Genomic DNA, 18,155 nt, shown 5'->3' on the forward strand with positions numbered 1-18,155 from the left:
TCCACCCTGTGATTCCCCTGGGCACATCAGGTGGGTGGCGTGGGGAGGTGGTGGTGATGGGACCAAAAGGAAAAGCAGGGTATTGCTTTCTAGAAATGAAAACAAAATTGAAGAGAAGAAAGAAAAGACCTCTGAAGTTTGAATTCACGTCTGTGTGTGTACTTTTCAACCAGTTTCCATTTTTCCAAAGAGAAAGCCATTCCAAAAAATACTTTAAAAAATTCATGTTTCTTGAAATTTCCACCCCTTGGTATCCTAAGTCACCTGTGCTCTGCTGAGGCTGTACCCGGAAGTAAGAACCAGGTGGAGTGAGAACACTGTGGGGTGAACTCTGCTGTTCCTTGGGACTCTGGCTCTGGGCAGAGCAGGCAGGAAAGCTGACGGGCTCCCAGGTTAGAGATGCCCTTTTCAGCCCATGGCAAAGAGTAGAGGGATGTTTAGGGAAAAGCAGTCTGTAAATTATTTAACATTTCCTCTAAAAACCATACATGTACAAATCGTGTCCCTTCCCATCTGTTTCATTTTTGTACAATGCTCTACCCAAATTTCTTTTACTTTTTATTTACAGCACTTTAAAAAGTCACCTTTTTCTGCTCCACCTCAGAATCTCTCACCTCTCACCTTTCTCTTCTGTCCTGCATTCTGTGCTAAGGATCAAACCTCACTGAGCTAAATTTGCTAAGTGACACGTGGAAGCTAATACTAAGGCACTAGTTTTTCAACAAGTTTTACTGTGCCATCCTCTAGCAGAGAGCCAGAAGCTGTACATGGAACTCTGATCAGTTGGCACTGGGGAAGGTTATAGGCGTGTAGGGAACAGCTGCTGATGGACAGAGATGGGAGCTGTGTGGTTCTTTTCCTCAGGCACAGGCAGTCTCTTTACCTCTTCACTGTTGAACTGGGCATAGGGGATTTTGAGTTCATGCCTTTGAAAGATCAGTACCCAGGTGCTTTTCTGTGTGTCTTTCTCAAATGGATCCTGAAAGATTGTTTTTTCCTGAAGAAAACAATTTTTTATGCACTTTGTTATTTAAGGAATTTGTGTCTTACCGTGTCTAGGTCTTAACTTCAGTTGCTTTAAAAATTTTAGTTGACTATGATTTTGACAGAGTGATCTGTGATCTGACATTCCCATTAAATTGCAAAATGCTGTACCATATATTAGTTATGTTTGCACCACGTTCTGTCAGAAGCACTTTTTATTTCTTTGTAGAAATGTGCTGTAACTCCTTGGCTGGGGTGTTTGGTACCAGCCAGGAGCAGATTAATGGCTGACTTGGAGCTGATAATTTATTAATGATGATGGTTAACCTCAGTCAATTTATATTTGAAAAAAGCTTATAATTAGTAATTGGTATTAAATGCAATAGTGGAAGAAGGGTGATACGGAACTCAAGAATAATTAATTAGTCATTTAACCTGACCTAATTCATGAAATGAAACACTATCCGAGGAATACTTAGAAATATGCGTAAGTAGTCATATATATGGTATGTGGGGGAGAGCAGAGGTAAAACTGTGTTACTACTTCCATGACCTTGAAGATATTGGTGAGACACAATAAAACAAAGCAATAGACATATTCCCCAGTGCTCCCAGTGGCTTAGTGGTGCTTGAAGCCATCAGCAGAAGATACCTGCTATCTAGGGCCACTTAATGCTTTATGAATTGGTTTTAAGCACTGGCACTTGTATGCAGCTCTTTTTCTGAGTCATCACTAATAATAAAGGAATTTTCGTAAATAATTGTTAATTGACTTGCCTACTTTAAGGCCATACAAATACTGTAGGTAACTAGGAGATTACTCTCATTATATTTCAAGAGAATTATAGCGCCTCTCCTGTCTGGCTCCCAGGTATTGTGTTTTAAAACAACCATCATCTGCATTCTGTGCTAATGTCTTTACCTTGAGGAGGAACTGTAGTGAAAGAGGTTAAAAGCCAGGGAAATGTGTTGACAGCTCTTTGGCTTAATTGAATTAGCTTCTTTAATTAGGCTTCTGTGCTTGCCTTTGACTCTTAACTGTGATGGAGTCTGATAACACCTCCGTAGGAAATTTGGCAGTGATTTATCCACTATTGATGAGTCCTGAAGATGTGGGTGGCAGTGGAGAAAATTAAAACAAAATTAGACCTGCAGCCAGCAACCGAGGACAGCTGTGCAGCTTGGACTTCTTTAGTTTATATGCAAATTGGAGACATCTTGAGGGTCACAGCTGAGCAGCTTAGGTGCCTTTATGTGAGCTCACTGTATTTCCTGTGTTAATTTCCTCTGAAAAGGATAGGAAAGTGGTCTGGCTGCTTTTCATGATGTTAAGTAAATCAGATACTGCGGTCTTTCCCTTTGGTATTTTAAAGTGAGAGGAAAAATCAGGTTGTATCCTGCTGCAGAGCCCCAGTCTATCTGAGAGGGGACAGAAAGGGATTAGAAGGCAGGAGAAATGTGCCAGATACTGGTTGAAAGGCTGGCAGGATGCCCCAAACAGCAGGGACACTGAAATCCGAGATTTCTGTTAAAATGCAGCTTCCTGGGCCTGACCTCTCCAGTCCTGTCAGAATTCAACCTCTGGGGGTAGAGTCCAAGGTCACATCACAGTAGAGAACTTTCATCAGTGCCATTTGAGATGGAGATGTAGCTGGGTTATAGTCCTATAATCTCCTTTAACTACTCTAACTTCCTTGTCATTTTTTGAGACAAGATCTCACCATGTATTGCAGGCTGGCCTTGAACTAGTTCAGGTAGTCTAGGCTGGCTTTGAACCTTGCTGATCCACCAACCTCTTGCCTCATCCTTCTGGACATCACCACACATGGCAAAACAACCCTCATTTTCAAAACCATTTAAAAACCGCCCTTTCTCCACATAAAGTGTCAGTGATGCATTGATAGAAATAACCTTTCTTATATTTTAACCTCCCAAGTACATGAGCAATGTGGACTCCTGGTGCAAAGCCTGCGGTGAAGTGGACCTTCCCTCTGAGCTACAGGATCTGGAAGATGCCATTCATCACCACCAAGGGATTTATGAGCACATCACTCTTGCTTACTCTGAGGTAAGCGTTTATTAGAGATTGCAAGTCAACAGTGTTTTTGCATTGTAGCAATAGAAGCTAGAAAAATGGAAGTTTTGATAAGCCCAGAAAACCTTACAGATTTCAGGTTAAACTGCAATTCTCTCATTCAGCATCGAACTTCTGTGTGTGGGGCACAGCCAGATGGTGGGCAGTGAGCAAACTGTTCATGGCTCCATGACCTCTGCGAATTTGAGTGTTCGTTGTATTTTTAATCTGCTAAAAAGACAAAGTCATCCTGTCAACTTGTATTTAAGTACTGATGTTTTGTGTGGTGTTTAGTTAGACTCAGTGTAATTTTTCTGCATGAAATTTTTATAAAGGAAGGGGAAACTTTAGCCTGTGGCCTGGATTGCATAGCACACACTTTTTAAGGTTACTGTCTGAGAAAATTGAAGTGTAGAGTTTTGTTCTTTTAGGGACTATTACATTATTTAAGAGTCCCTATTTTATTTTTTGCTGTCCTCTTCTCTGCCGGGCTTTGTTGTAAGAATGTTATATAGTATCTTACTTAATGCTCACAACTCTGAGGATGTACTGTTGTTGCCCTCTGTTATAAATGAGGAAACTGAGGTACTGAAATGATGTGAATTGGGTAGGCTTGCAGCGGATGGATGCTGTGTGATTTCTGTTCTGTATAGTTTCTTCCTTCTTCAGTTGGAGGCATCTGAAATATTGCATGTAAATATTAATTATTGTGAGGCTTCAGTAAGAAAATGTTTGCGGACACCTAGCAGATGGCTGTGCATAAAAGAGACACTCAGTGGATGCTTACTGGATTTAAATCAGAACTGTCCTTCATCTGAACCACAGCCATACTTGCCTGAGTTTTAGAGAAGAACTGGCCATTTGCATTTTAGTCTGACCATTCTTGTGCTTCTCTCACCAGCTGTCTCTTTCCATGACCTTGGGCTCAGGCTGCTTGACTCTCCATGTCTGTTGGTGAATTAAATGGATTTGAAGCAGAGCTCTCTTTGCTTCAGAGTATGGTCCGCCCTGTGTCTTCCCATGGAACTTGATGCCTCATGTGCTTCTCTAGTTAAACTTTTGCCTAACAAGATCCCTCTACTCAGCACTATTTAAAGGTCAACTGTATTATGTTTCTTAAATTTTGCAGGCAGTGTTTCTTAGCTAATTTGGTCATGTAATTTACTAGAAACTATTTACATGATGTTATGGCTTGTGTCTAGATGTCCCCCAAAGCCTTATGCACTCATGGGGGGCTGCTTTTCAGAAGCGACTGAACCTAGTTGGTGACTGATTTGTGGTCCAGTGATTAAGGGTGCGAGTGCTAACAATCCCCTAGGGCAGGCAGCTTGCGTACAGTATAAGGGACAGAAAGAGGCTTGTTCCTTCTCTTGTCACTTTTGCTATCATCATTACCATGAGCATTTGCCCCTTTGCCTTGTGCTGCCCTGCCTTGAGTCAGCTGATTATGGGCTGAAACCTCTACAAACTGTGAGCTTTCCTCTTCTAACTCTGGGTATCTGGCATTTTGTCTTAGCAACAAGAGAAAAGTAACTAAGACACATAAGATAGTTTTTTATGCTTATGATGAAACTAAAAACTGAACAGATTTTTTTTTTCACATTGATTCGTGAGGATTGTGTGAATTCTAAAAATCACCCAGTTCATTCCCGAGTTTACCATCTTTATGCATCATCTAATTTTGGCCTGTAGTATAAAAAGAGAATAGAATAACCCTGTTACTCGTTCATGTAAGGAGGCCTCTGCTCATCTACTTATGTGAATCATTTTATCTGGAGCTGCCCTTTGATTGTAGTCAGCCATCTGTGTCCCCTTGCCCCCCAAGATGGGCTTGAGTAGCTTTCATTCACAAGGTGATTGGTGAGACCCAGTCCTTATCTTTGCTTAGCAGACCAAACAAGAATATGCAGGGCATACGTCAAAATCACCTTGACCTCACCAGTATCACCTAGCGGCCCAGCTGAGTTCCGTCTGCCTGTTGCCCTTGGAACTTTCAGCCATGTGCGGAAAGTGCGATCATTACAACTCCATGTAAAAACAAGGCATCCTGACATGGAAACTTATATTTACTATGGTGCAGTTTTATTTAGCTTAAATTTTTACTACCAATCAAGTAATCTGAGGGGAAATAAAGAGTCTCCTAGGCTGTCTTAAGTTGAGAATTTTAACCTGTGTATATGTTTGCAAAAGAACTTTAAGGAGACAGTAATTTAAAATGGATAAACAAAGAATTTAGTAGGGCATAATTCAGTTTTGCCTTTTCATTTATTTAAATTTTAAAATAATTTCAAGCCTGCAGAAAAATGGTAGAATGGTTCAAAGTGCTCTCACATTCCCTGGGCCCTTCTTTCCAAGTTTTTTGTGTATATATAGGGGCAGGCTTCCTGTTTTTATTAGTATGCATTTGCAGCACGTAATGTTTCATTTGCTCTGTCCACTCTTCCTCTGTCTTATCCCTTACTCAATTCATATTTCTCCGACTCTGCCCAAAATATCTGTCTCCTGATCTAGGATGCTGCCCAGCAGCAGACTCTGCCTTTGTGACATGTTTCTTCAGTCCCCTTCCAAAAGGGACATTCTTTAGTCTTGCCTGCCTTTATGTCTTTGATAATCTTGAAAAGTACAGACCTTTGCACTCTTAGCCTGATTCTCTGCCTACCAAGTGCATTCAGTCTGCCTCAGGACCATGCATACGCCCTGTCACGGTGTGGTCCTGTTCTTCCCCTTGTCGTGACAGCAGGCCCTCCCATGTGTGAGCCTTGGCAGGGCGTCAGCTTGGCGTCACAGTGTCTCCAGTGTCAGTTACTGTTTCAAAAACTTGTCTTTTCTGTGCATTTTGTGGCGGGGAGGGAGAGAGACATAACACTGATCTCTCTTTCTCATTGGACTTCCTGAAACCTTAGCTTTCACTGAGGATTCTGCTCATATTCACCTGAATTCTAACGACAGTCACCCATATTCATCACTTCTTTGTAGATGGCTTTCCGTCTTATGGTAGAAACATTTCTTCCTCTCTCTGCCTCCTTCTCTCTTCCACCCCCTTTCCTCTCTCCCTGTCTTCCTTCTTATAAAATCTTTGGGTGGTTTGTTTGTTTGTTTGTTTGTTTTTGAGACAGGATCTGGCTTGTAGTTCAGGCTGGCCTTGAAATCACTATGTGCTCTAGGCTGGCCTTGAATTTACAGTGATTCTCCTGCTTCGGCCTGCTGAATGCTGAGATTATAGGCTTGTGCCACTACATCTGGCTTCTTATGAAGTCTTGTTATCTTCAGTAGATTATGGTCTGGCGTTACATTTTTGATGCCTAAATTGGCTAGAGATGGCCAATGGGAGTTCCTCTGTGGGTGCTTTTGATCGTATCCTATGAGTACTCCCTCACTTACCTAATGTACTAAATCCTCCAGGCTTATTTTGTGCTCTCCCTGCTCACCCCCAGGATCAAGTATATCATCCACCTGTTACCAGTCTATCCACACACTGCATCTCTCCACCCACCCACTCACTCATCTAGTCATTCACCCACTCACCCACCCACATACTCCTCTGCCCATCCATCCATCTATCTCTCCACCCACCCATCTATCCATGCATCTGTGCTGTGCCTACCCACGTATCCATCTCTCCATGTGCAGCAATACTTACACATGTAAAACTGTTGTAACATCTATATGTATATATTTTAAAACGTATTTGTACTGGTTCCTCCATTTCTAGTTCAGTACTATCTAAACAGCCCTGCATCTAATAGAAGGCAGCCATTTCCTTTTTCAGACAGCAAGAAGCCTGGCTTCTGTTGTCATCAGATTGTTAACTTCTTTGTTCAGTTAGTCTTCCAGCCATTCTGTGTGGCTTCTCTACCTCCCAGCCCCTACTCTCCACTTCCTTAGACAGCCTGGCCACTCACTGTATCACTTCCTCATTTTCTTCAGCAGAGAACTGTTTTAGTTAAGTTTGTTTGTTTCCTAATTCATTGTTTTTCAAACTTTGTTTAAAACTGCAATTTTTTGTATTCTTCCCTGAGTGGTGACTCAAACCCAGGGCACCTAGTGACTCCTAGTGAGGATGACCTGCAGACCCCACATTGAGCATATTTCCTGCCTTGCTCCAAAGAACCATGGGTCTGCTGCAGAGTTGGGTGTCTCATGGACGTGGAGCCCTCGCCCTGTGCTTCACATCTGCCTGCATGTAGGGCCGTTTAGATGTGGCAGTGTTCAGAAGTGGGACTGGCTCGGCCTTTTTCTTTTCCTTTCCCTGTTTCCTCCCTTATCCTTTTTCCTCCTTCTCTCCCCGTTTCATACAATTTTTTTTCTTTAAATTAGGTTTACAGTTTCTTGTCTCTGATTTTGTAACTTTGCAGTGGGAAACCATCCTAACTTTTTTTCCAAGACCCAAGCACTGCTTTGCTGTTTAATTAGGCCTGTCTCATGTTGCTCCTATTGATTTTCTAGTGACAGGAGCATGCCTGCTTCACGAGCACTTCTTGCTGCAGCTTGCTCGATTTGGGTCCATGCTGTTTGTTGCAGTTGGTTGTGTGAGAGGGAAGCAGTGACTACACCTGCCCGAGGTGACCTGTGGCTTACAGACAGCTTATGGAGCAGTCATTTTCAATATTTTATTTTAACTAGCCACTCATGTACGAGATTTTTAGCATGCTAAATTCATGACAGTGATTTCCTCTCAGTACACCCTATCTCCTAAATACTGTCAGAATTTCAAGTGAGCCCGTGTAGTGAGTGTCCACCAATGGTCCTGGCTGCTGCAGTCTTAGAGCAGGAGAAGTGAGAAGTGCCACATGGCCTGGCCTGATTCTCGTGACTTCAGGCTTTAGTTTTTCTTTGCATATACTGACTCAGTGTGCAAGGCCTTCTGACTTGCTACCTGTGAAGTTGGCCAGCTTGTCTTTCTGGCACTGTATAAATGGTGCTGGCCTGGTTAGTGTTTTTACTTAATAGAAACCAGCAAAATAAATCACCTCAGTAGTAACCTTATTGAAACCACCTGTGATGTACTTGGAAGCTTATTTCCTTCTGCAGCATCGCTTATAAAGCACTTGTTTGAAAGCTGTTGTGAAGAGTGCAGTTGCCGTTGGCATACGTAAAACCTTAGTGAAGAATGCTGCCATCCACTTCTGCCACGGCGTCAGCACCAAAGCGCACGTGACAGTGGTAATTCTCCCTGCCCCAGAGCCCAGTGGAGGCCTCGCAAGGGTTTGAAATACAGAAGTAACAAAAGCCAAAGCCAAGTGCCATCCACAGAGGTCAGGTACACATAGCTGGGTTGCTGCTACAGGCTCCTGTTTTGGCTTTTCCTTTCTGGTAATTTCAGTAGAGGTGTCAAAGGAGGTCAAAGCTACACTGATCTGGTTTTCAATGAGAAGCTGAATAGCTGAAAGAAATCTACTTTGCAGGCCCATCTGCAATTTTAGCAATTAAATTTCACCTTAAAATATTAGGAAGAGTGCCAGGGATATAGCTCAGTGGCTTGAGCACTCGCCTGGTAAGTGCAAGGTCATGAGTTCGATCCTTGCTACCAAAAAAAAAAAAAAGGAAGAAACATACTTTTGATAGGTAAAAAAATTAAATTGTCTCAAATTGCTTTGCTTTGCTTTTATTTAGTGCTTGCATTTTTCTTAGCTCTCTAGATACTATAGCACATTCGTTCATAGATTTATAAAATGTTAATCTTTATAAAACTAATTTTGATTACCCATCAAGTCCCCAAGTCCTATATTCTAAGGAAAACAAAGAGCAGGCTGAAAAATGAGCTAAAATCATGAAAAAAAGTCCTTCTATTTAAAAATGAAGGCACCTGTTTTCTCTGGCAGGGCAGCTCTGGAGTGGCAGGAAAACTAGACAGAGGGTTTTTGTGGTTTTTCTACTTGTTTGGTGGTGCTCAGGAATGAACTCAAAGCCATGGCATTAAGTTGTAATTCTAATTTATTTTGAGACAGGGCCTTACTAGTCCCTAAGTGCCTACACTGGTCTCAAACCTGTGATCCTCTTGCCTTAGCCTTCCAGCGTGCTGGCAGAAACAGAACATTAAGCAGAATGTGTAATTGAAGCCTGTCATGGTGGCATAGACCTGTAAGCTCAGCATTCAGGAGGCTGAGGCAGGAGGGTCTCTGGAAGTTTGAGACCAGCCTGGGCTACATAATGATTTCAAGGCCAGCCTGGACTACATAGCAAGACCAAACCCTGTCTTGAAAAACAAAAATATAACAAACCAAAAAAGAGAAGGCGTAATTGATTTTATTTACCTGGCTTGATAATTATTCAGAACTATATCACATACCATAAACTTTTATTAATTGTTTTAGTACTTAAAATATACTGTATATGATTTAATTTGGCTGCTGTATACTCAACAGTGTCTTTCATTAGTTTTCTTCTGGTTATTCTGTACCATGTAAAATCTTTATTTTTGTGTAAATAAGTGTGACTTCCCTGCATTGCCACAGTAGTACCAAGGCTGAAGGCGGAGGTTAAGGAGTTCTGGCGGCCACCTCCACCTCTGGTTTGGATTGCAGAGGCCGACGGTCAGCTGCGCCACTCCCCATCACTTCACACTCATGGTTGTAAGCTGGGCTCCTGTGTGTTCCCTTTGAATTATTAAAAAGCGCAGGCAGGTTTTAGATCTGCAGGTGTGTGGACAGGAAGACGATGGTGGAGAGGACACCACACGGTCTCTGCCTCACGCAGCAGGGGACGCCACCCACTAGGCACCCTTGCTGTCTGACTAGGTCATGTTTCTCCCACTGCTTTTGGCCTAATGACTGGTAAATCTTGAGAGTCATGAATGTGAAGAACACATAATTGCTTTCTCTCCGTATTCTTCCCTCTGCTCTCCTTCTATCTTTGGTTAGTCCACACTCTTTGGTTTGATTATGGTTTGATAATTAACAGCCATAACACTAAAATCTTTTTGTAACAACTGTTAGCATTTTAATAAAAATTACTTTGTAAAGTTAATGTAACAAAACAGTGTTGTTTGTTTTTGTGGTACTGAGAATTGAACCCAAGGTCTTTCCACCAAACCTCATAACTGCCTTCCCAGCTCTCTTTAATTTTTTTGAGACTGGGTGTCACTGAGTTGTTCAGGCTGGGCTTGGACTTGGCAGTCCCCCTTCAGCCTCCTGGAGTGTTGAGATTATAGGTGTGTGCCCCCAAACATACTTACGTGTGCATGTGTGTGTCTGTGTGCGCGCACGTGTGCGTGCATGTTTGTGTAGTAATACTGTGTTTTGAGTAGACCAGAAAGCCTCAGCACATGTTCTTTGTCTAATGCTAGATTATTAATTTTTTTTTTTGTCTTTTTCCTTTTTATTGGTAACAGGGATTGAACTCACGACTGCCTGCTTGCAAAGCAGGCGCTTATGCCCCTGAGCTAAATCCCCAGCCCCTTATTAAATTTTTTTAACTGAGATTTTGACAGTCAGCATTAAAGTATTACTCCATGGTGATAATCTGTTGTGTTCCCACCATACAATCCCAAGAAAAAAATTCTTACTTTTCAATTTTAATCCACAGACATGCCAGCAGTCAATTTAGGATGTTGTTGTTTGTTGGTTGGTTAGTTGATTGATTTTTAAGACAGGGTCTCACTGTGTAGTTCACGTAGCCCAGGCTGGTCTTGAACTCCGGGCAGTCCTCCTGCCCCAGCCTCTTGAGTGCTAGGATTATAGGTGTGTGCCACCACACTAGGCTGGCTATTTAGGTTTGCTGATTGGTGTTATTAAAGTCAAATAGAATGTGTATTCATTGAGAATAGTATATTACCATATTATATGATCATGAAAGCCCCTGCATTTGGTTTTCTGATGTTACTAGATATTGAAAGAGTGTTTTGTGTCTTATTCTGTATAAAATGTAAGACTTTGAGTAAGATTGTGGTTGGGATGTGTGTGCGTATGAGTGTGTATATGTTCCAGTACACACATACGCTGAGGATAGCATCTGCAGCCCAGCCTGGGCAAAGCCATGCACCTGGCATAATCACCCATTTACTTTGTGGGCAGGTGAGCCAAGATGGGAAGTCACTCCTTGACAAGCTCCAGCGACCCTTGACTCCTGGCAGCTCCGATTCCCTTACAGCCTCTGCCAACTACTCTAAGGCCGTGCACCACGTCCTGGACGTCATCCACGAGGTGCTGCACCACCAGCGGCAGCTGGAGAATATCTGGCAGCACCGCAAAGTCCGACTCCATCAGAGGCTGCAGCTGTGTGTTTTCCAGCAGGACGTTCAGCAGGTCAGTTTCCCATTGCACTCTTCATGGGAATGGCTGGTCCTGAGCCAACTTTGGGGAGTGCACTGGCATCTGGGGATTGTCTGTGTCTTGGAGGAGTGGACTGCAAGGACAGGGGCTTCTTCACTGACTGCAGGGGGATGCGCACACAGGCCGCTGTCGGCCCTTGTTCCTGTGACAGAACATATAAGATAACACAGGGGGACCTGTGAGCTTTGCTGCCCAAACAGACCATTCCCAGCTGCAGTTAGTTGTGAGCATAATACTGGTGGTGCTTAGGCTGGTGTGTTACAACTTAGCTTGGTCTGCTTCCTGATTCCTTAAGCAGTGAGCTAGTAATGCCCTTATTCCTACTTGTTAGATAATGCACAGTGGGTGCTTAATAATTAGTTGTCTCCCTAATGAAAAGTAGACTTTTATGGCTTCATTTCTAAGCAGTTAACACCTGCTTTTGTTGTTACAAAAATAAGTGAAGTCCCATTCTACTTACGTCCTCACTGCAAAAAAGAGGTCTGTTGAGGACCAAAGCTGTAGCAGCACGTAAAATGTGATACAGCTTTGGTAGTAAATAAAGGTGCTATTCAGGTCCTTGCCTAAAATAGAGTGGAAAGTAAGAAGTGACCAGGGTACCAGGTCTGAGGGTGAAGAATTCTAGAATATATCAGGATGCCCGTGGCATCCAAAAAGCCCTGGTGGTGTGTCTCAGGTCAAACCACTCTTCTTCCAGAACACTAGTGAGGCCCTGTGTCTCGTTGAGGCCTGCAGGCTCTCAGTTGTCATCTCCCCAGGAACTGCCTAAAGGTGAGTAGGATCTCTGGTGAATGGATGTGATGCTAGAATTATGCTATGTTCTGATGAACATAAGGCTCTCCCTGTCACTGACCATCATACTTCACTTAATGTAGATGTGGTAAAATCAAAGTATTTTTAATGGTGCTATCATTTATACTTTTTACATGCTATGCTCTATTTTTTGAGTTCTCTGAAAATTACATATTCAGAGTGCCTTAGGAATGATCATTTTGATGTTATTCATATTTCTTAGCAATGATGATCTAGATCAAGAAACCTATTCCCAGGGAAAGAATATAAGAACATTGGCTTCAAAGAGGGGTTATTGAGAGAATGGAAATGATCTGGTTGAAATCACAAATGTTTTTTCTGAATTATTCAAAAACTCTCAAGCCAAGCCATGTTAATAGTTGAAGTGTAATTATTAAGGAACTTTCCTACCAACTCGTATCCCTTGGATCAAGTATCATAACAGCCATAAACCAGTGTACTTTCTGAAGGGGACTTTTTTCCCCATCTGAGGAAGCAGCAGCAGGGTGTCCTCTTTCTCCGGGCCAAGAGAAAGCTGTTAGCCTGAGGGTTAGGGGAAGACATAGTGAAGCAAACCTTTCAGAACAGCCTGCGGAATGTAGCTATCTGATTTGTCACCCAGTACTTAGCTCCATAGCCTTTGCAGTCAGCAAATGTGTGGAAAGGTACTTGTGATCCTTAGTAGGATGTTCTTAGAAGGCAGCTTTTTCCCTCAGTAGGTTATGTGGGATGTCAGAGTAGAAAGTGCTTTGTGTTACACATCATATATATATATGATCTTATTCACAAGAAGATAGGTGCTGCTCATTAGGGAAAGTCTCTTCTTCTGGATGAGCGATCTGGGATGGTTTTGACTTGTTTCACAAATTGCTGTGTAGCAAAGAGCAAAACTGAGGCTAATCAATGTAAATACTTTAACAATAGGCTGTCAGAACCCACAGTGTGCTTCTGAGGAAGTGTCTCAAGGAGTGGAATTGCTAACAAGAAGGGAAGTTTGTACCATAGTAAGCATTGCAAAGGAGAAATAAGCTGAGGATAAATAGAAAAAACAGTAATGATACTTTTAGAAGATGTTACCAGCAAAAAGCAGATTTGTAGAGACAAAAACAGAAAGCCAACTAGAGGTACGTAAGTATTTTTTGTTTGGTTATTTTGGGTAATGAAAAAGCACCTAAACATTATTGAGAGAGGAAAACAATCTAGGAAACAGTCTTAAGAGTAAATGGTCATTGAGAAACACTTGAAAGACATCTGACCCTGCGGAACTGGATGTGGGAGAATGGCATGGGGAATTTGACTTTTAAAATATCTTTAGTTTTTGTTCAGCAGCTAATTTTCCACAATTTTTATAGAGGAGCTTGGGATGGGAGTTGGGGCAGGCTGTAGGGGAGGTCGTTGAAACTGCAGGTCACACTTAACCCACGTCCAAAACAGAGCACAGGTAGGAGGGCGGCAGCCCTGCTGGCCTCACCAAGTTGGCAGCCTTTATCATTAACTTGGATGAGCCCTCTGTGCCATGTTTCCTGACAGCCTGATAATACATACATTTCCATGGCGGTATGCTTACTATTAGGGAGCGTCATTGAGTGAGTGGTTGAATTAATGAGTGAATGCTGAGGTAATAGTCATGGGAGTGGCCCAAGGCAGAAAGCTCCCTGGCTGCTTTTTCTGCCTCACTGGTTCAGTTCATCTGGCTCTTCTTGGACTGTTGGGATTTAATTAGTACCACACAAGGAAGTGGATAGCTCCTGTAGCTCTTTTCTGAAGCAGACTGACTCCCCAAAAGAAGCTTGTCAGGCAGGGAAACTTCTAAATCTGTGTGAGCGTCACCCTGCATAATCGCATCTGAAAGAATTCCCTCCACTCTGGTGTTGGATTATTAATTGGTATTCCCTAAAGATGATCAAAGAAGCCAGGTGCAGTGATGCATGCAAACTTAGGAAGCTGAAGTGGATCTTTTGAGCCTAGGCCAAATAGAGCCTATCTCAGGAAAAAAAAAAAACAAAGATCAAGAAAATGTACTTCATCCTAGACTTTTCTTATATATGCTCATTTTTGTTTCAAAATCACTGAATGAGGGCCAGGGTTATAGCTCAGTGGCTCAGACACCATGCTGGCAAGCACAAGATTGTGAGCTTGATCTCCAGGGGGGAAATCATTGAATGAGTGCTGCATCAAAAAGTACAGAGGAAAAGTTTGAAGAATTTCAAGTGTTGTTTTTTTTTTTTTTTTCTTGGAAAACACACAGAACCAGACATCGGGTCTATAAAGAAGTGACTCCACAATTTTATTAGGACTGCTGAGCTTTAGCCAGTAAAAGGCATCTCTCCATTATGCTTGACTTGGGTTCCAGGTTATTGCCACGTTATGATGAGTGTCTTTATTTTTTTTTTTTTTTATTTAAGGAGAAAAAGAAAAAAAAAACAGAAAAAGGGTACAAGTTATGCAGAATTTCAGAAAAAATAAACAATAGGAAATCACTAGTTAATAGGTTACATATTGTTATCTTAGAAATAGTTGTTCAAGTTACAAAATTAAAGCATATAAAGTGAACTTTCAAACAGTGAGACTGGAAACAGTTTTGTTCAATGTATGATGAGTGTCTTAATGTTCCCTCAGACCTCATGTGTGATTTTGGGGAAGTGATTGGTTTCTTACAGCTGTCTTGTTGTCTGGTTGAAAGAAATGAGTCAATGGAGAGTGTGGCGGAAGGATTTCTCCTCCCTGTGCATTCTGCTTTCCATCTACCATGCTGGGAGCAACTGTTCCTGCGCCAGGCACCTCTGCCATGCCATCCTGCCTTGGAACCAGCCAACTGGGGGCCAAAACATGAGCCAGAATCAGTCTCCCTCAAGTTGTGCCTCAGCCATGAAGAAAGTAATTAAGATAGATTTTGGTATTGAGAGTGGGGCTGTTGCTGTAGCTTAGAGGCCTTCCAGAGTGGTTCATGAGAGGAGCTGGACAGGTTTGGAGATGCTGGCTGGAGAAGCAACCCTAGAATGTTGTAAGCTGGGCTCGATGGGAGATTGTGGTCCAAGTTCAGATCAGAATGCAGATAGAAATGCAGACAATAAAGACCAGGATGGGGAGGTTTCAGTTATTTTAAGTTGGGATCAAGGAGTCTGGGCCATGTGTGTTATACTCCTGCAGAAAATTTGTCTACATGTTGCTCATATCCTGAGACTTTATGGGAGACTGAGATTACTCATTAAGCTGGCAGAGGAAATCTCAGGGCAGCCAAGTGTTGAGGCTGTGGCATGGGTATTGTTGTGGGCTTTCAGCCAGCTTTACATTGAGAATCCACAGCCAACAGCACAGCTGAGTGACTAAACATTTTGAGACAGGGCAGAAGAGCTCTGTCGCACTGACCTGTGGCCTAGGCCCTCCTCACAGCTGCCCACACCTTGCTTGCATCTCTGTTCAGGGATCAGTGGCTTGAAGTAGATGGGGGTTCCACTCTCACTAGAAGGGAAGAGCATGACCACGACACTGCCTTCAGGAATAAAGTATGCTCCAAGCCCCAGGAAAAGACTGTGAGCCAGTGTAAGATAGGGTACCTGTGTGAATTCCACTCATGTAAACTTGCGTGTTTTTACTCTTCACATTTCATTTGTGATTCTTCCCTTTGTATAGAAATGTCATTAATATCATAATGCTGCATCCTCACAATAGTGTTTCACCAGCAGCCAAAACTGACATTATCTAGGGGAAAGCCCTGCTTACCTGCTTACTTTTAGCAGATTTGAAATGATATTGCTTATCAGTCATCCTTTGTTATGTCTCTTAAATACCATTGATTGGATAGTTAGAAAAGGTCAGAATGCAATATTTACATTTGGATGTGGTTTCAAAGCAGTAGTGGTTGAACATGGATATATCTCAGATGAAACCAGATTTACTTAGTATTTTGGTTATATATAGAATGTAGAGTGGTTAGGATGCTGTTAATATTTTGTAACTGGAAAACTGATTTTGTATAAAACAAAAACAAATTCAGAGTATTTTAGAATTACTTTTGTTTTTCATTTGCTTCATGTACTTCTGAAACAATATAGAATGAGCTTATTTTCATTTTTATGTACATAAAACGTGATTAGAAGGGATTGTCATTAATATGATAGAGAAGACTTGCTTATTCATTGTATGTTGTCTCTTTAAAATGATTGCTGAAAAACTGACAAATGTTTGTATATTTTCCTCTGGATATTCACCTGGTGTGTACTTGGTGGTTTTATGTCCAATTTCTTAACCTGGATTTTAGGACCACAGTCTTAGAAGTATGGCAAAGCCATTCGTGTGGAATTAGTAGACAGCTGTGTCACCTGGGGATTAGGAGCTACAACTGGCCTTGAGAAGACCTGCATCTGTTTTGGGACACATTAACTTCTGTGAGCCTCATTTTCTAGCTTAAAACGGACAATAATAAAAGTATACTTTGTACATTTATAGCTGTTGGGAGTGGCTGTGATTTGGAAATGAGAATTGTAGAAGTTTAGAACCATAGCAGTGCAGGGCATGCAGCTTCCTAGTGGAGTCTGGGCAGCCCTGCTCCAGCTGCAGTCAAATGCATGCTTATTTCCAAAGCCGGATGTATGCAGAATCCTTCTGAAGGGATCGGTGGAGACTATAAGTTACCTTTGGGTCATGTTTTATTGCTGAGAATTTTGGAAGTAAGTTTTGAGAAAGTATTTGAAATTTCAGAGTTTTTGTGAACAAGGAATTGTGGGTCTGTCTTGCCCTTCCAAGTACAGAGCTCAATAATGACTTAGTACTGCTGGTGTGACCCAGTTGGCAGTGGCATGTTGCTTGGTGATTGCATAAAACTGCTCAAGTATTTGAAAAATACCTCTGCATTTGAAAGGGAAAATACCCTGTTGATCTTCAGAGGGCATGTTGTTGTGAGGTGGGCTTTGTTAGACCATTCCTCCTCTTCAATGAAGATTTAGTTATTTATTCACACATTCTTGGTAATTACTTGAAGACAGGAATCCACAAAATGTGGTCAGGGCTGGAACATAGCTCACTGTGTGTTGATCGCCCTGGGTTCAATCCCCAGCAACAACCCCCCCCCCCCATGAGTATTAAGTAGTAGGGCCTTAGACAGAAGCCTTTATGTTAGATAAGTTATCAAGATGGTCAGAGCTTTGCTGTGTGAGTTGGGGGAAGCTGGCCTGCAGCCAGTCCTTAGTAGAGTTGGTGATACTTTTTCAACAGGTTTGCCATACATTTCAACAGTCATTTTCTTAGAGGTTTTCTGTAACAGACTGAACTGCTCTGAAACAAAACCAGAAGTCTTTTCTTCCCTACCTTTTTGTAACCCCTATATGACAGTCGTGCCAAGTCTGAGGAGAGGCAGTGTATGCTAAAGTTTAGGAGGATGTGCATGAGGCCAGACTTTGCGTGTTCAAGTCCACAGGTTATTCCTTCATAAGGAACTGAGGACTTCCGTCTGGTTGCACCCGTTAGATGGAAATGAGGAGTGTACCCACCCATGTTTCATGCCTGCATCAGCAGCAGGCGCTCAGATGGCATGGTAAGGATTAGATAAGAAATGAGAATAATTAGGAGAAAGTTAAGCTTAATCTGCATGATTTCCTGTAACTTGAGTATCTGTATCTTAGTTACTGGCTTTGCGTCTTGGCGTTGTTTCCATTAGAGGACACTGCTTACAGAAGAAAGAGCAGAGAGAAGGATGGCGTTGGCCTCCTAGCTTTGCTGTGCTCTGAGCCAGCAAGCCCACAGGGATCACTTTTGCCTTTTTCCTAAAATCTGGAAGAAGAGCCACAAAACCTACGCATGCCTTATTTTTGGAGTTGAGGTCACAGGACATAGCCAGCAGCACTGTCCATGACCGAGATTGGAGAGGCAGCTGTCTGACCTCGGATGATAAATAAAGCCTCCCGTTTGGCCAGTCTTTTTAGGTGTGAGATTGAAGGAGTTCACAAGCATGTCTTTCAAGTGTTAGGATCCTTTGTCCTCTGGGAAATTTGTGTGTACTTATGAAGGAAGTAATATTGTAGGAGGTTTCGTTTGAG

The 18,155-nt window shown here is 42.3% G+C and overlaps 1 protein-coding gene across 8 annotated transcripts in view; it reads left to right on the forward strand.

The window, feature by feature from the left end:
- Window positions 1-18,155, forward strand: part of Trio (trio Rho guanine nucleotide exchange factor) — a 308,383-nt gene that overhangs the window by 144,150 nt on the left and 146,078 nt on the right. For all 8 annotated transcript variants that reach the window (XR_010050401.1, XM_063257985.1, XM_063257983.1 and 5 more), the window contains 2 exons: window positions 2,921-3,052; window positions 11,071-11,301. Coding sequence is in view for 7 of the 8 variants with exons in the window: in XM_063257985.1 (XP_063114055.1) it covers window positions 2,921-3,052; window positions 11,071-11,301 (363 nt within the window). In the remaining variant the exon portion in view is untranslated. The remainder of the gene's footprint in view (window positions 1-2,920; window positions 3,053-11,070; window positions 11,302-18,155) is intronic.

Source organism: Cavia porcellus, unplaced genomic scaffold, assembly GCF_034190915.1.
Source record: "Cavia porcellus strain 051 isolate PalLab524CR breed Dunkin Hartley unplaced genomic scaffold, mCavPor4.1 scaffold_11, whole genome shotgun sequence".
Taxonomy (NCBI): Eukaryota; Metazoa; Chordata; class Mammalia; order Rodentia; family Caviidae; genus Cavia; species Cavia porcellus.